Source organism: Eulemur rufifrons, chromosome 27, assembly GCF_041146395.1.
Source record: "Eulemur rufifrons isolate Redbay chromosome 27, OSU_ERuf_1, whole genome shotgun sequence".
Lineage (NCBI taxonomy): Eukaryota > Metazoa > Chordata > Mammalia > Primates > Lemuridae > Eulemur > Eulemur rufifrons.
The window spans coordinates 17,946,060-17,960,316 of record NC_091009.1 but is presented as its reverse complement, the minus strand read 5'-3'; the positions used below and the strand labels follow the sequence as shown (position 1 = coordinate 17,960,316).

At 37.8% G+C, this 14,257-nt stretch overlaps 1 protein-coding gene across 1 annotated transcript in view; it reads left to right on the top strand.

Moving 5' to 3' along the window:
- The first annotated feature begins 959 nt into the window (after positions 1–959).
- IARS2 (isoleucyl-tRNA synthetase 2, mitochondrial) overlaps positions 960–14,257 on the top strand; it is a 44,930-nt gene continuing 31,632 nt past the window's right edge. The window contains exons 1-11 of the mRNA XM_069459688.1: positions 960–1,327; positions 2,606–2,728; positions 6,514–6,673; positions 8,039–8,187; positions 8,276–8,325; positions 8,408–8,517; positions 8,868–8,958; positions 9,300–9,415; positions 10,860–11,029; positions 11,764–11,854; positions 13,072–13,223. Coding sequence (XP_069315789.1) covers positions 1,061–1,327; positions 2,606–2,728; positions 6,514–6,673; positions 8,039–8,187; positions 8,276–8,325; positions 8,408–8,517; positions 8,868–8,958; positions 9,300–9,415; positions 10,860–11,029; positions 11,764–11,854; positions 13,072–13,223 — 1,479 coding nt within the window. The 5' untranslated portion in view covers positions 960–1,060. The remainder of the gene's footprint in view (positions 1,328–2,605; positions 2,729–6,513; positions 6,674–8,038; positions 8,188–8,275; positions 8,326–8,407; positions 8,518–8,867; positions 8,959–9,299; positions 9,416–10,859; positions 11,030–11,763; positions 11,855–13,071; positions 13,224–14,257) is intronic.

Sequence of the window (14,257 nt, the reverse complement as noted above, 5' to 3'; positions counted from 1 at the left end):
ATGAATTGGACAACAAATAGCAGAATCTATCAGAAACATGAGCAGAAGTTGCCATACACACTCTACTATTCTGTAAGAGTGGGACATAACAGGGATTTGGGGAATCTAAAAAAAATTAGGCTGATTTATATATTGTTAATTAAAATTTATGCGAAGTCATTGATTTGGGGTAAGCTTCTGCGCTACACCCTAACAGACCAACCCAAGACGGAGTTACTCATGCTAAGGTTCCAAGTTACCAACCTGAAACCTAAACTGTTTGCTTGTAAGATCTGACCTTCTGAGAAATCAGGAGATAGCCAAGTCCCATTAAGCCAACAAGACTTTGTTTGCACGCCTATAAGGAAAGTAACTTTGAAACTACCAGCCCGCTTTTTCTTGTTTCTGCTTTCTACAGCCTTTTCTGCTTATAAAGTTCACGCTTTCTGCTCAGCTCACCCGAGATCCTTTCCATTTTGTAGACAGGATGCTGCCCGGTTTATGAATCGCTAATAAAAGCCAATTAAATCTTTAAAAACTCAATTTGATGAAATTCTATTCTTTGACAGTGTCTTTTACTGCCCTCTGCACTCCCGAAAGCAGTGCTGCCCACGTAGCCATTACCCACTTGTGCCCGTTGAGCACTTGACCTATGACAGTACAAATTGAGTTGTTGTGTGTGCAAAATACACATCAAATTTGGGAGACTTAGTATGAAGACAAAGAATGTAAAATATCAGACGTTTATTCACTACATGTTGAAGCGATAAAATCATAGATGCAATGTGTTAAATAAAAAAGCATATGTGTTTAAAAAGCAGGGAGGGCACTGTGATTAGGATACCGTTCGCACCGCGCCGGGCCCCACCTTCCCGCCGCGAGCAGCCGGCCCCGCCCCCGGCGGCTGCGGCGAAGACCCGGAGGTGGCTCTGTCCTAGCCGGCTCCCTCCCCGCCCCTTCCGCGCCCTGAGCGCGTGCGCCCGCGCACACAGCTTGCCTGGTTTTCTGGGGTTTCTGCTCCTCCGAGCCGGGGCGGGAGCGGAGGACCCCGCAGTAAGGGGGCGGCCCGGGTTGCCCCGCCATGCGTTGGGGGCTGCGCCCGCTCGGGCCGGGGACGGCGACCCTCGCCGTGGCCCGGAGTTTGTGGGGGCCGCCACGCCTTCCCTGTCGCCTGGGATGGCGAGGGACGACGAAGAGGCTTCTGGTGCGCTCAGTCACCGGGGCTAGCAACCAGCTGCCGAACTCGAATAGCGGCAAGTATAGGGACACGGTGCTACTGCCGCAGACCAGCTTCCCCATGAAGCTGCTGGGCCGTCAGCAGCCGGAGACGGAGCTGGAGATCCAGCAGGTAGGGCCTGGCCCGGGCGCGGCCTCGGGAGGGACGCCCGAGTCGCCGGGGTAGGGGGGGACCTCCACGGGAGCCACGCCTCTGCGGCCCCGCCCGGCACGGGTGGGCGGAGGTGTTGTGACCCGCTCGGTGGCCGTCATCCGCTGGTTTTATTGGCTGAAAACCTAAGGAAAGAAATCTCCAGATGGGTCCTTGGGTTGTAGCAGGTTCGGGAGGGGGATATTAAGGGGGAACCCTGGCGATGCTCAGATACCAGCCTGTATCGAATGTATGTCCCATTTCTAGCGTAGGCAAAACAAATCGACTTTGGACACCTTTCCAGTGACTTGTAAAAAGTAAACTAACATGGACACAAATAAGTGAAAATTCAGTTATTAGCAATGAGGGGAAGTTGAAGCCCACCTTTGTTGGATGTTTAGGACCCTGGTTGGACTTAAGGATTTTTGCAGTACTTCCTCTGAGTCCCTTATATAGACTGCGTCTTTGTCTCCTGTACTAGACTGAACTTTCTAAGGGCAGAGATTCTCTTGTTTTTATCCAGTACCTTGTGTATGCCAGGAGGCATGACAGTTTCAAATGTTTTCTCATTTAATCTTCACAACAGTCCTGTAAAATGGATATGATTAACATTTTTTTTTTCAGATAAAGAAACGCGCCCATAAATGCAAATTGACTTGGCCCAGGTCGCACAGCAAGTGAGGGAAGAGGCGTGGCACGGCAGTGAATGTTGTCCAAAATTTAGGGACTGGCAAGTGTGGAGGCCAAAGTATAGCAAGAATGAGTATAAGGTGATCTATAGGTCCTTCAGGTTGGCTGGAGTGAAGAGTGAGGGGTGGGGAGTGCTGAGCTGCCAGGTGGGAACCCGCAGCCTCAAGTCCACGTGCGGCTCGCCAGCTCCCCAGGTGTGGCTCCTCCACGGAATCCAAACTTCACCCTTTATTAAGGGGATTTGTTCTGTAAAATTGGGATTCAGTCAAAAGGCCACACTCAGGAATCCTTAAGGCCACGTGTGGCCCCCAAGGCCTCAGCTTCCCCAGCCGACCTTTGTAGGGTCCTGTATACCATACAAAGAGTTTAGACTGTAGTCTGAAGTTGATGAGAAAACTATTAAAAGGTTTTAAGAGAATTCAGGTGTGCATTTCAGAAACCTTACCATTTGTATTTCAGAGTTGAGCAGATTGGAATGGGATAGGAAATAAGTGTAGGCTGTTATTTATGGTTAAGACTCAGGAGCATGTATTTACATGATGTTTAGACATTGTTGTTCTTTTTAAACAGAAATGTGGATTTTCAGAACTTTATTCATGGCAAAGAGAAAGAAAAGTAAAGACAGAATTTTGTCTTCATGATGGACCTCCTTATGCAAATGGTGACCCTCATGTTGGACATGCTTTAAATAAGGTAATTATAATTATGAGACTGGAAAGAAAATGTTTATGTACGTACTTTTTATAAAGGAATGTATTCTAATTGTATGATATTATGTAAATTTACATTGGCACAAAAAAGTAAAAAGTTTTAATGGAAAGCAGCAATAAGCAATTTTGGTACTGTGAAAAATATTAATAACATTGCTGGTATTTGCTTTGAGCTTATTGTATTTTACATTAGTAAATATCATTTTATTCAGTATATAATTACTGAGTGCCTACTGTGTGCCAGGCATTGTTCTAGAGTCTGGGAATACCAGTGAACACAATAAAGGTAAGTCTTATCCTTATGCTCTAGTTGGAGCAGCCATAATCAACAAGTTAAATAAGTAAAATATAATGCCAGATAGTGATGTGCTATGGGGTAGAATAAAAGGAGAAAGGATGGATAGGGAGAGTCAGTAGAGGAAATTATAATTTTAATAAATTGATGTAGGGCGACTCCCTCGCTGAAAAGGTGACATTTTATGTAAAGTCCTCTAGAAAACAAGAGAGTGAGCTGTGGGGATATTTGGGGTAAGAATAGCAAGTGCAGGATAAATAGCGTCACCAGCATATAGTGCCTAAGGTTGGTTTTTTGTTTTGTTTTGGAGTGGCGGCTGCTAGGTTGGTTTTAAATAGGAAATGAAATGAGCAAGAAATTTGGTTTCTCCCCTGAGAGAGCCCACTAGCCTTTCTCTCAACTTTGTTACCAAGCCCACAGTTTAGTTAGCTGAGATTATTTTTGGAGCAAGATTTTTAGTTGTGTTGATTTACATTATGGTATGAAGCTCCTTATCTTGATGCAGTTTGGCATCTTGAGTAGTACTAAATTAACGTATTTTTCAAGATTCTGTCTATATTTTTTGGAATAATGCACAGTAAAATATACTGTACATCTTAAATTATTCAGTTTGATGGGTTTTGACAGTTTTTTACATTTGTTTAACCACCTCCCAGTGCAACATATAGAAGGTAATACCTTTGCCCCAGGGGCTCTCTCATTTGCCTTTAAAGTCAGTCCGCTATTCCCATCCAACCTCGTTCGACAGGCAACCAGTGATTTTGTTTCTTTTGCTTTCAATTTTTTTGCCTATCCTATAATTTCATGTAAGTGGAATCATACCATAGTATTCTTTTCTATCTGGCTTCTTCCAGTCAATATAGTTTTTCAGATTCACCCATGTGGTTATAGGTATCAATAATTGATTCTTTTTTAATTGCTTGGTAGCATTTCATTGAGAGAATATGCCACAATTTGTTTAATCATTCTTCAGTTCTTTGTTTTTACGTATACTTCAGTGAAAGCCTCTGAGAGGGAGTGGCCTTGAGCATCTGTACTTTCAAAATCAGGAATTTAATCACTGAACAGGTCAATAGTGCTATTAGAATAGTATTGCTGTATATTGTGATATGCATTGCTTATTGTATTAAGAACCAAATTATATTGGAAACTTCAAAAACACTTGAGATGTTATACATCTTGCACATTCCTCAGGATTGTTTGCTTCCACAAGGCCAAACTGTGCTCAGTTGCTTTATAGTTCATTTTTGAATCATTAGGCATGTTATTAACACATCAGAGAGTAGAGAGGCATTTTATTCCTTTTCATGGAGAAAACTGAAGTGCTTGTTTGTTTTTTTTAGTACATGCTATTTGATAATTTCATTAAAAATTTATGTTAGTTAAACTTTATATTTGAGGTAGAGATTCAGTTGCAATTTTTAGAAATAATACACAGAATCTCTTGTACATTTTACCCAGTTTTTCTCAATGGTATCTTCTTGCAAAACTGTAGTACAATATCACATCTAGGATATGGACATTGATACAATCAAGATTTCCATCACCACAAGAATCCCTGGGGCCCTTTGATAGCCACACACATTTTCCTCTTGCCCTCCCCTTTCGTTAACCCTTTGCAACTACTAATCTGTTCTCGATTTTTGTCATTTCAAGGATGCTGTGTGAATGAAATGATACAGTTTATAACCTTTGGGATTGACTGTTTTCACTTGGCATAATTCTCTTGGGATTCATCCAAGTTGAGTTTATCAGTAGTTTCATTCTTTTTCATTGCTGAGTGGTATCATGGTGTGGATGTATCACAGTTTGTTTAACCATTAACCTGTTGAAGTTAAGTCTAGGTTGTCTCCAGTTTGGACTATTATGAATAAAGTTGCTATAAACATTCATGTATAGGTTTTTGTGCAAATGTAAATTTTTATTTCTCCGGGATAAATCCCCCAGGACTGTAGTTCCTGGATCATGTGGTAGTTGCATGTTTAGTTTTTTAAGAAAATAACAAACTGGCTTCCAGAAGGGGTGTACCATTTTACATACTTATTAGCAATGTATTAATGATCTGGTTTTCTTTGCATCCTTGCCAGCATTTGGTGTTGTCACTTTTATTTTAGCCATTTTGATAGGTGTGTAGTGATATCTCATTGTATTTTTAATTTGCATTTCCATAATGGCTAATGGTATTGTATGTTTTTCCATGTATCTATTTGCCATCTCTTGAGCCTATTGGGTAAAATTCTCTTTATGTCTTTTGTCCATTTTCTACTTGGATTTTTTTTCTCACTAATGAGTTCTGCCAGTTCTTTATATATTCTAGATAACAAATCTTTGTCACATATGTGTTTTGCAACTATTTTCTCCTACTGTGTACCCTTTCTTCTCATCCTTTTAGCAGGGTCTGTTGTAGAGTAAAAGTTTTTAATTTTGATGCAGTCCAGTTTATCAGTTTTTTCTTTCATGAATCATGGTTTCACTGTCATGTCTAAGAGAATTCTTTGCCCAGCCCTGGAACCTGAAGATTTTGTCCTATATTTTTTCTTAAAAGTTCTACATTTTACATTTAAGTTCCTGATCCATTTTGAGTTAATTGTTATATAGGGTATGAGACTTAGGTCAAAGTCCATTTTTTTCCCCTGTGGATATCTACTTGCTCCAGCATCATTTGTTGAAAAGGTTATATTTCCCAATGAATTGCTTTTGTACCACTATCAAAAATCAGTTGGGCATATTTGTATGAGTCTATTTCTGAATTCTCTGTTCTGTTCTATTGCTTTATGTGTCCATTCCTTTGCCAATACCACAGGTTTGAGTTCTCTTTAAAATATTTTTACTCTTTAGCAAATTCTTTTAGATCTTTATCACAGTGTTGATTATCGTAGCTTTAGAATAAGTCTTGAAATTGGGTAGACTGGCTGTGTGCAATGGCTCATGCCTATAATCCCAACACTCTGGGAGGCTAGAGTGGGAGGATCACTTGAGGCCAGGAATTTGAGACCAGCCCCGGCAAGATAGACCCCGTCTCTACCAAAAATTTAAAAATTAGCTGGGTGTGGTGGTATGCACCTGTAGTTTTAGCTACGCAGGAGTCTGAAGTGGGAGGCTTGCTTTAGCCCAGGTGTTTGTAGTTACAGTGAGCTGCTGTTGGGCTGGCCACTGTAGTCCAGCCTGTGTGAAATTCATTTGAAACTTTTTGAGCACTGACTTGATGCCACAAGTGGAAAATTCCATATCTGACCTCGTGTGACAGGTCGCAGTCAAAATGGAGTCAAAACACAGTCAAAACTTTGTTTCATATACAAAATTATTGAAAATATTGTATACAGTTGCTTGTGTTAGATTTAATTCGTTATATTATATAATTCCTTTTAAAATTGGGTTTTCTCAGTGTTTTAAATGGTATTGAATTAATAAAAATATAAATTGTAGGCCATATGCTTTATGTATAAATGATGATTATGACTTTATCTTTGCAGATTTTGAAAGACATAGCCAATCGATACCATATGATGAGTGGTTCCAAGGTACATTTTGTACCTGGCTGGGATTGTCATGGATTGCCCATTGAAACAAAAGTATTATCAGAACTTGGTGGAAAAGCTCAGAATCTTTCAGCTATGGAAATTAGAGAGAAAGGTAACTAATCTATATTTATGTTTTAAAATGATATTTGTAAACACTTAGGTTCCTTGGAAAAGTCAGGGCTTTATCAAAGGAACCTTTGGTTTTGTTTTGGCTGTGAGATCTGTTGGAAACCACTTTGTGTCACAGAAAGTTCAGATTTTGTTTAATTGATTTTTTTGTCAATTTATGCTTAGAGGATTGAAGGAAAGGCTTTGTGAGCATTTCTATTTACATTCTTTAGTTCCTTAGTGTTCATATTGGTTTTTTTGCTTTCCTAGATATGGCTTGTTGACTCATTTTGGGTGCTAAACCAAAAGTAAATCTAAAATACACACGTTTTAAATTCTCTCTTACTTGATCCTTTCCTTCAGTAGACTGGGCCAGGGTGGAGTATTCTTTTTTTTTTTTTTTTTTTTTTTAATTTAATTTTTTTTCTTTTCCCATACAATTATGTATGTCAAGAGTGGAGTATTCTTCTTATATGTTATACTATTGTATATTTGGATATGATTGTGAAAATTTTTTTTTACTTCCTTGTGAAACATTATGATTGACTTAGATTCAATATTTTGATTAATTTTTTGTGTGTATAATAAAATGAAAATTATTCTGATTTTTTTTTTTTTTTTTTTTTGCGACAGGGCCTCTCTCTGCTGCTCAGGCTGGAGTGTAGTAGTATGATCATAGCTCACTGCAGCCTCGAACTCCTGGGCTTAAGCCATCCTCCTGCCTCAGCCTCCCGAGTAGTTGAGACTACACGTGTGTGCCACCACGGCTGACTAATTTTTTAGAAACTTTTTGTAGGGACAGGGTCTTGCTATATTGCCCAGGCTGATCTCAAACCCCTGACCTCAATCCTCCCACCGTAGCCTCCCAAAGTGCTGGGATTACAGGCATGAGCAGCATGCCCGGCCTCTGATCTTTTCTTAAAATAAGAAATAATGAGGAATGATTTTTTTCAGTTTATGTTTTCTAAATGTGAGGCCATTATATCTGGAAAATACAGAAGGCATTAATAAAATTTTAACTTTTGAAATTCCAGTTAATTTTAGAATTTGTTGTAGGTATCTTTTCAATATATTTAAATCTTCAAATTATCTTCCTATTAAAAAATTATATAGTCTGAACTGTGTATAGCACATACATTTAGAGAGATACATGCTAAACCATGTTTAAGAATTTGAGTTTATTAGGCCAGGCATGCTGCTCACGCCTGTAATCTTAGCACTCCGGGAGGCCAAGGCAGGAGGATCACTTGAGCTCAGGAGTTGTAGACCATCCTGAGCAAGAGCGAGACCCCATGTCTTTAAAAAAAAAGAATTTGAGTTTATTGGTTTTCAAAAGCTTTTTCTTTCTCTTTCTTTCTTTTCTTTTTAGCTAAAACATTTGCTAAGGCAGCCATTGAGAAACAGAAATCAGCATTTATTCGTTGGGGAATAATGGCAGATTGGAATAATTGCTACCATACATTTGATGGAAAGTATGAGGCCAAACAGTTGAGAATTTTTTACCAAATGTATGATAAGGTAATGAACTGGTTTTCTTTTCCTTTTAGTATGTTAAAGTATGTGTTACAAAATTCCAGCTTTAATATAATATCTTTGTCTCTTACAGGGCTTGGTTTATCGATCTTACAAACCTGTATTTTGGTCTCCCTCATCTAGGTATATGCATTTTTTTTTTTAACTAAAAGGGAGAAATTTGTGAGGCTTCCAAATACTTACGTTTAATGTTTTTAAATCTTAGGACTGCATTGGCTGAAGCAGAACTTGAATATAATCCTGAGCATGTCAGTCGTTCCATATACGTAAAATTTCCTCTCTTGAAACCTTCTCCTAAATTGGCAGCTCTTATAGGTAACATTTATTCGTTGCTTGAGTATATTAAAGTTATGGAATTATAATATTTGTTCCAGCCTGAGCAAGAGCGAGACCCCATCTCTACTAAAAATAGAAAGAAATTATATGGACAGCTAAAAATATATATAGAAAAAATTAGCCGGGCATGGTGGTGCATGCCTGTAGTCCCAACTACTCGGGAGGCTGAGACAGGAGGATCCCTTGAGCTCAGGAGTTTGAGGTTGCTGTGAGCTAGGCAGACGCCATGGCACTCACTCTAGCCTGGGCAACAAAGTGAGACTCTGTCTCAAAAAAAAAAAAAATAATAATAATATTTGTTAACATTATTTACAACTTTATTTTCACAGATGGTTCATCTCCTGTTAGTATTTTAGTGTGGACCACCCAGCCTTGGACGATTCCAGCCAATCAGGCTGTTTGTTATATGCCAGAGTCAAAGTAGGTGGCTTGTTGCATTTTTTGTTTTATCCACAAATAGGATCCATTCCATCATTAGCATTATTTTGAATTTATTTCATCCTCATTATCCTTTTAAACTTTAGTAAACTATAACTTAGTTATGATGTTCACATAGTTTTTTTAAGCTTTAGATGATTCCTTTTAAGACCTTATATCGTGCTTTTTCGGAAAATGCAATAGAAATGTAATTTATGAAGTATTTTGAAAATAATACCTTTTGATTTTGAAGTTAGTTTTTCTAAAATGGTATTAAAAAATTAAAATGCTATGTATGGCTTTTTTTTTATTATTAGTAATTCTCTCCTAAAATTTTATGCTAGATATGCTGTTGTGAAATGTACCAGTTCTGGAAACTTCTACATTCTGGCTGCAGATAAAGTAGCATCTGTTGCTTCTGCTTTGGAAACAACATTTGAGACTATTTCCACATTTTCAGGTGAAGATTTCTGGATATTCCATCATAGTCATTAAAATACTGTGTTGATTTGAGTTCACTACTTTGCTGAACATTGCCCATTGTAAATTGCAACATATAGCCTCCACCTTTCTAGAATGTATTTTATTTTGATTACACTGAAGGAGAATATATATTAAACATGATAGGAATATAGAAAAATATGAACATTGACAAAGGTATAACAGATAAAAAATATTTCTGCCAGTAGTTATTAATACTCAATAGTAAAATTTTATGCTAAATTAATTGTTAAAATTGTTTTTATCTGATTTAATAAAATGAAGGAAGGAAGGAAATAAATATACTTATTTTTTGGCATATAATTTTAATAGAGAATTGAATATATTCTGAAAACTATTCCAAAAATAGTCCTTCTATCAAAAGAATTCCTAGTAAGCTATAATTTGGGACTTTTGAAGTAGTGGCTGGTTTTGAAATACAACTATGGAAATCTAGGAAAGTTTAAAATTATCTTTGATACTTAGATATAATGTATTTGAGTTTCTTGCTAGAAAACTCCAATCATTGGGGAAAAAAGAACAATCACATGAATAAACATTACCAAAATGGGCCAGGCACGGTGGCTCACGCCTGTAATCCTAGCACTCTGGGAGGCCGAGGTGGGAGGATCACTCGAGGTCAGGAGTTTGAGACCAGCCTGAGCAAGAGCGAGACCCCCTCTCTACTAAAAATAGAAAGAAATTATCTGGACAGCAAAAAATATATATAGAAAAAAATTAGCCGGGCATGGTGGCACATGCCTATAGTCCCTATAGGCACGTGCCTATAGGGAGGCTAAGAAGGATTGCTTAAGCCCAGGAGTTTGAGGTTGCTGTGAGCTAGGCTGACGCCACGGCACTCACTCTAGCCTGGGCAACAGAGTGAGACTCTGTCTCAAAAAAAAAAAAAAAAAAAATTACCAAAAATGGAAAGACTGCATAGCTAAATAGGAAAGTCCTCTAAGTTCATCAGTTTATATGTAAGCCAATTAGAAGTTTAAGTATATATACTTTTCATCCCTGGCAAAATAAGCTGATGAGAACTAGCTTACTACTATTAAAGTAGTAGGAATATTGAACTGCTAAAATGGAGTATGTGTGGGGTAGGTTTTCTCTGTAGAAAAATAATGAATTATTACTTACAGATCTTTTTGGGAGAATATTAAGTGGTAGATACAGGCAGTATCGAAACACTTGAACCTGCATTAACTCTTTATCTTCACAGCAGTCCTTTGAGGTAGGAACCATATTTGTCTACGTTTTATAGATTCCTGAAGGTCATAGAGCAAGTAAAAAGAGAAGCCGGGATTTGAACCCAGCCATTTTTATTCTAGATTCTGCATTTTTAACCTGATGTTCTATTGCTAAGCTTAAAGAGATACGTTTGCCCTATAAAGTGATTCTGTGGTTTTCTTTCCCCACAGGTGCAGATTTGAAAGACGGTACTTGTAGTCATCCTTTAATTCCTGATAAAGTGTCTCCTCTTTTACCTGCAAATCATGTGACCATGGCAAAAGGAACAGGGTTGGTTCACACAGCCCCTGCCCATGGCATGGAGGATTACAGCGTAGCGTCTCAACACAACCTGCCCGTGGTACTGTTCCTCTTTTTTCCCTCCTAGTTATTCGTCTTGTGGAATAAAAGTGATAAATCCTAATTAATGTCTTTATTTTTTGATAATGATTTTTGTCATAATTAAATTGTGAAATGCTTAGGTTTGTGCGATACCCTTGAAGCTTCGTTAATTCGTACTATTAATAATTGGGAAAGGTTTCCCAGAATTAGCACAAAATCAGGACCAAGTTAGAATTAGAGAATATATAATACATGGGGTACTTTTAAAATACTTTTTTTCAAGTATTAAGTCACATAGAGAAATTACTTTCAGACCCTGAAAAATGGCAAGTACGTTTTACTATTGTTGAAAAAGAACAGTTTGTTGTTTGTTTTAACTGAACAATCACCTCTAAATTATTTTACACACTTCAGTTACTTAGCAAGTTTTTCTGTTTAGTTAAAAGGAGATTTCTCAAAGGGAACAGCTGTGTACATTGCCATAGATCTGCAAATAATAGAGACCAGTCAAAAATGTTTTATGTATTTTATTACTTGTTATTAAACTTTAGGTATATGCTTTAATAACACATTCTGCCTTTGGTGATTTAAACGTATAAAATTCACATTCCTATTGACTGAGTGAGAAGTACCCAGATTTTCAATGTAGGGAAAGACTAGGCTGTACTGAAATGTTTTACATACATTGTTACTACCAGGTATCATAAGATAAAATATTTTGATATTTTAATTGTTCAAAATGACACTTTGTAGGATTGTTTAGTGGATGAAGATGGAATTTTCACAGATGCTGCAGGTCCTGAACTTCAAAACAAGGCTGTCCTTGAAGAGGGAACAGATGTGGGTAAGTAATGTGTCTGTTAATATCATATTTGTATTTTGTTTTGCCACATGGTTTAAAATGGCATTTGGGACTTTTTCATCTTTTGCTTCGAAGTTGCTCTGTTTGTTTAAGCAAATCAGGGTAGTCCACAGGGAGTGAAATTATTTCAGGGCCACAGAGATAGTAATCAGCAGTATTACTTTTGTGGAAGGATAAAATCAAGCTTGGGGTCAGATGCTGACTGTGAGTCAGACATTCCTAACTCATTTTGTAACCCTTGTAAATAGCTGACCCACATAGCATGGTTTATGTATTAGGATCTTTGGGTCTTCGGTTTTAAATTGTCTTTCTTCCTTTCTTCCTTTCTTTATGGATTCAGAGACCGGGACCTGTGAAAACCTTTTTTGCCCACAGGAGGACTAAGGCTAATGAAACCTGGTATATTACTTTGCTAGAGCTACTGTAACAAATCACCATAAATTTGGTGGGTTAAAACAGCAGAAATTTATTCTCTCAAGTTCTGGAAGCTAGAAGTCTAAAATCAAGATATTAGTAGGACTATGTTTCTTCTCAAAGTTCTGTGGGAGAATCCTTACTTGCCTCTTTCTAGCTTCTGATGGCTTCTGGAAATCTTTGTCACATTCCTTGGTTTATAGCTACATCACTCCAGTCTCTACCTCTGTTGTCATATGGCCTTCTTTGGCTCTCATGTGTCTCTCTCTGTATCCTCTCCTCTTACTAAGACACCAGTCATTGGGTTTAGGGCCCCCTCTGATGCAGCATGACCTCGTCTTAACTTAATTACATCTGCAAAGTCCTGATTTTCAAATAAGGTCACATTCACAGGTACCGGGGATTAGGATCTTTTGGGACACAATTCAACCCATTACACCTGGTTTCTTCTGGAGCATCTGGTTTTGGAAACCGTTTTAAGATTTATGGCATAAAAGAGTATGACTCTGAATTTCAAATCGAGAATTCTAGATAGATTCTGTTCATCTTTCCTTTGAAGTGAAGAGATGTGGGCATGACATAATTTGGAGTCTGATTAAGGTTTTACAGTCCTTGCTTTTTTTGGTCAGGAGCTGCCTAGATTATGCCTTTGATACCTAGAAGGTAGCTACATATATTGGCATCTATTGGTCCAGATTTAGTATTCCCTGGGAGTTTAGACCATTATTAGGATTTTCATAGTACTTTTTAATTATGTTTAACATAAACTAGTGTTTTTTTTTAAGTTATAAAGATGCTTCAGACTGCAGAGAACTTGTTGAAAGAAGAAAAATTGGTACACAGCTATCCCTATGACTGGAGGACTAAGAAACCAGTGGTTATTCGTGCCAGCAAGCAGTGGTTTGTAAATATCACGGATATTAAGACTACAGCCAAGGTATAAAAGGCATCCTATTGCAAGGGGTTGGGTTTATCATTCCCTCAGTATAAAAGGGTTGCATGTGAGGTTGAGGTGGGGTTTCGGCAGTGGAAGGGATTGCTGCCATTATGGTTTGTTTTCATAAACTTGTAGAATTTTAGATCTGTAAGGACCTTGGATTTCCATTCTTTCATCATACATGTGTGGAAAATGAGGCTTCAGTGACTTCCCGAATCACACAGTTAGTAGGTAAACTTTCCTACCCAGTGTAGTGAAAATAGCATAGAAGCAGGACAAAACTGAGTTTAGTAAGTTGTTTAATCTCCCAGAATCTCCTTTTTCCTCATCTGTATGAAGGTGATAATAACACGTACCTCATGGAGTACATGAATAAAAAGTTCCCAGAGCAGTGTCTGGCACATAATAGGCATTGCTTTAACAAATACTTTATAACTGGTGTTCTAAATATTTGATATATATGAATCTACATGTTGTGTATATATGTGTGTGTATATATCTCTCACAAACAACTTGATTCTATCCACTTGAAAGAGCTTAAATATATATGTGTTAACCAGGCTAAATATATAGATATTTTGCTTTACACCTTGCATCTAAGATTCTACTCTAATTAGCTGGTTTGTTTGTTGGCCTGGCAATTTGGGGTCTTTGCCAAAGCTATACATAGCAATTTATATTTTCCATACTTGTGTAATGTGGATAACTGTAATATGTGTGTTATTATTTTTCTTCCTTGGAAGCCTATCTTCCTTACTTCTAACTATTAAAATTTGTGACTTCCAGCTCCGCACAGATTTTTGGTTGCAGAACATCTAAGTCTGATGCAATATGTTTAAGCCAAGTTGTTTTTTTTTTTTTAACTTTATTATAGACAGGCTTCTATTGCCCTTTGCATAAGTAACAAGAATGGAGTAATATACTGCCATCTTCCCATCACTCAGCTTCAACAATAATCAACATTTGACCAATTTTGTTTATATTTATACCCCTCCTATTACCCACAATTTTGTGAAAACAAATCATAATAGTAC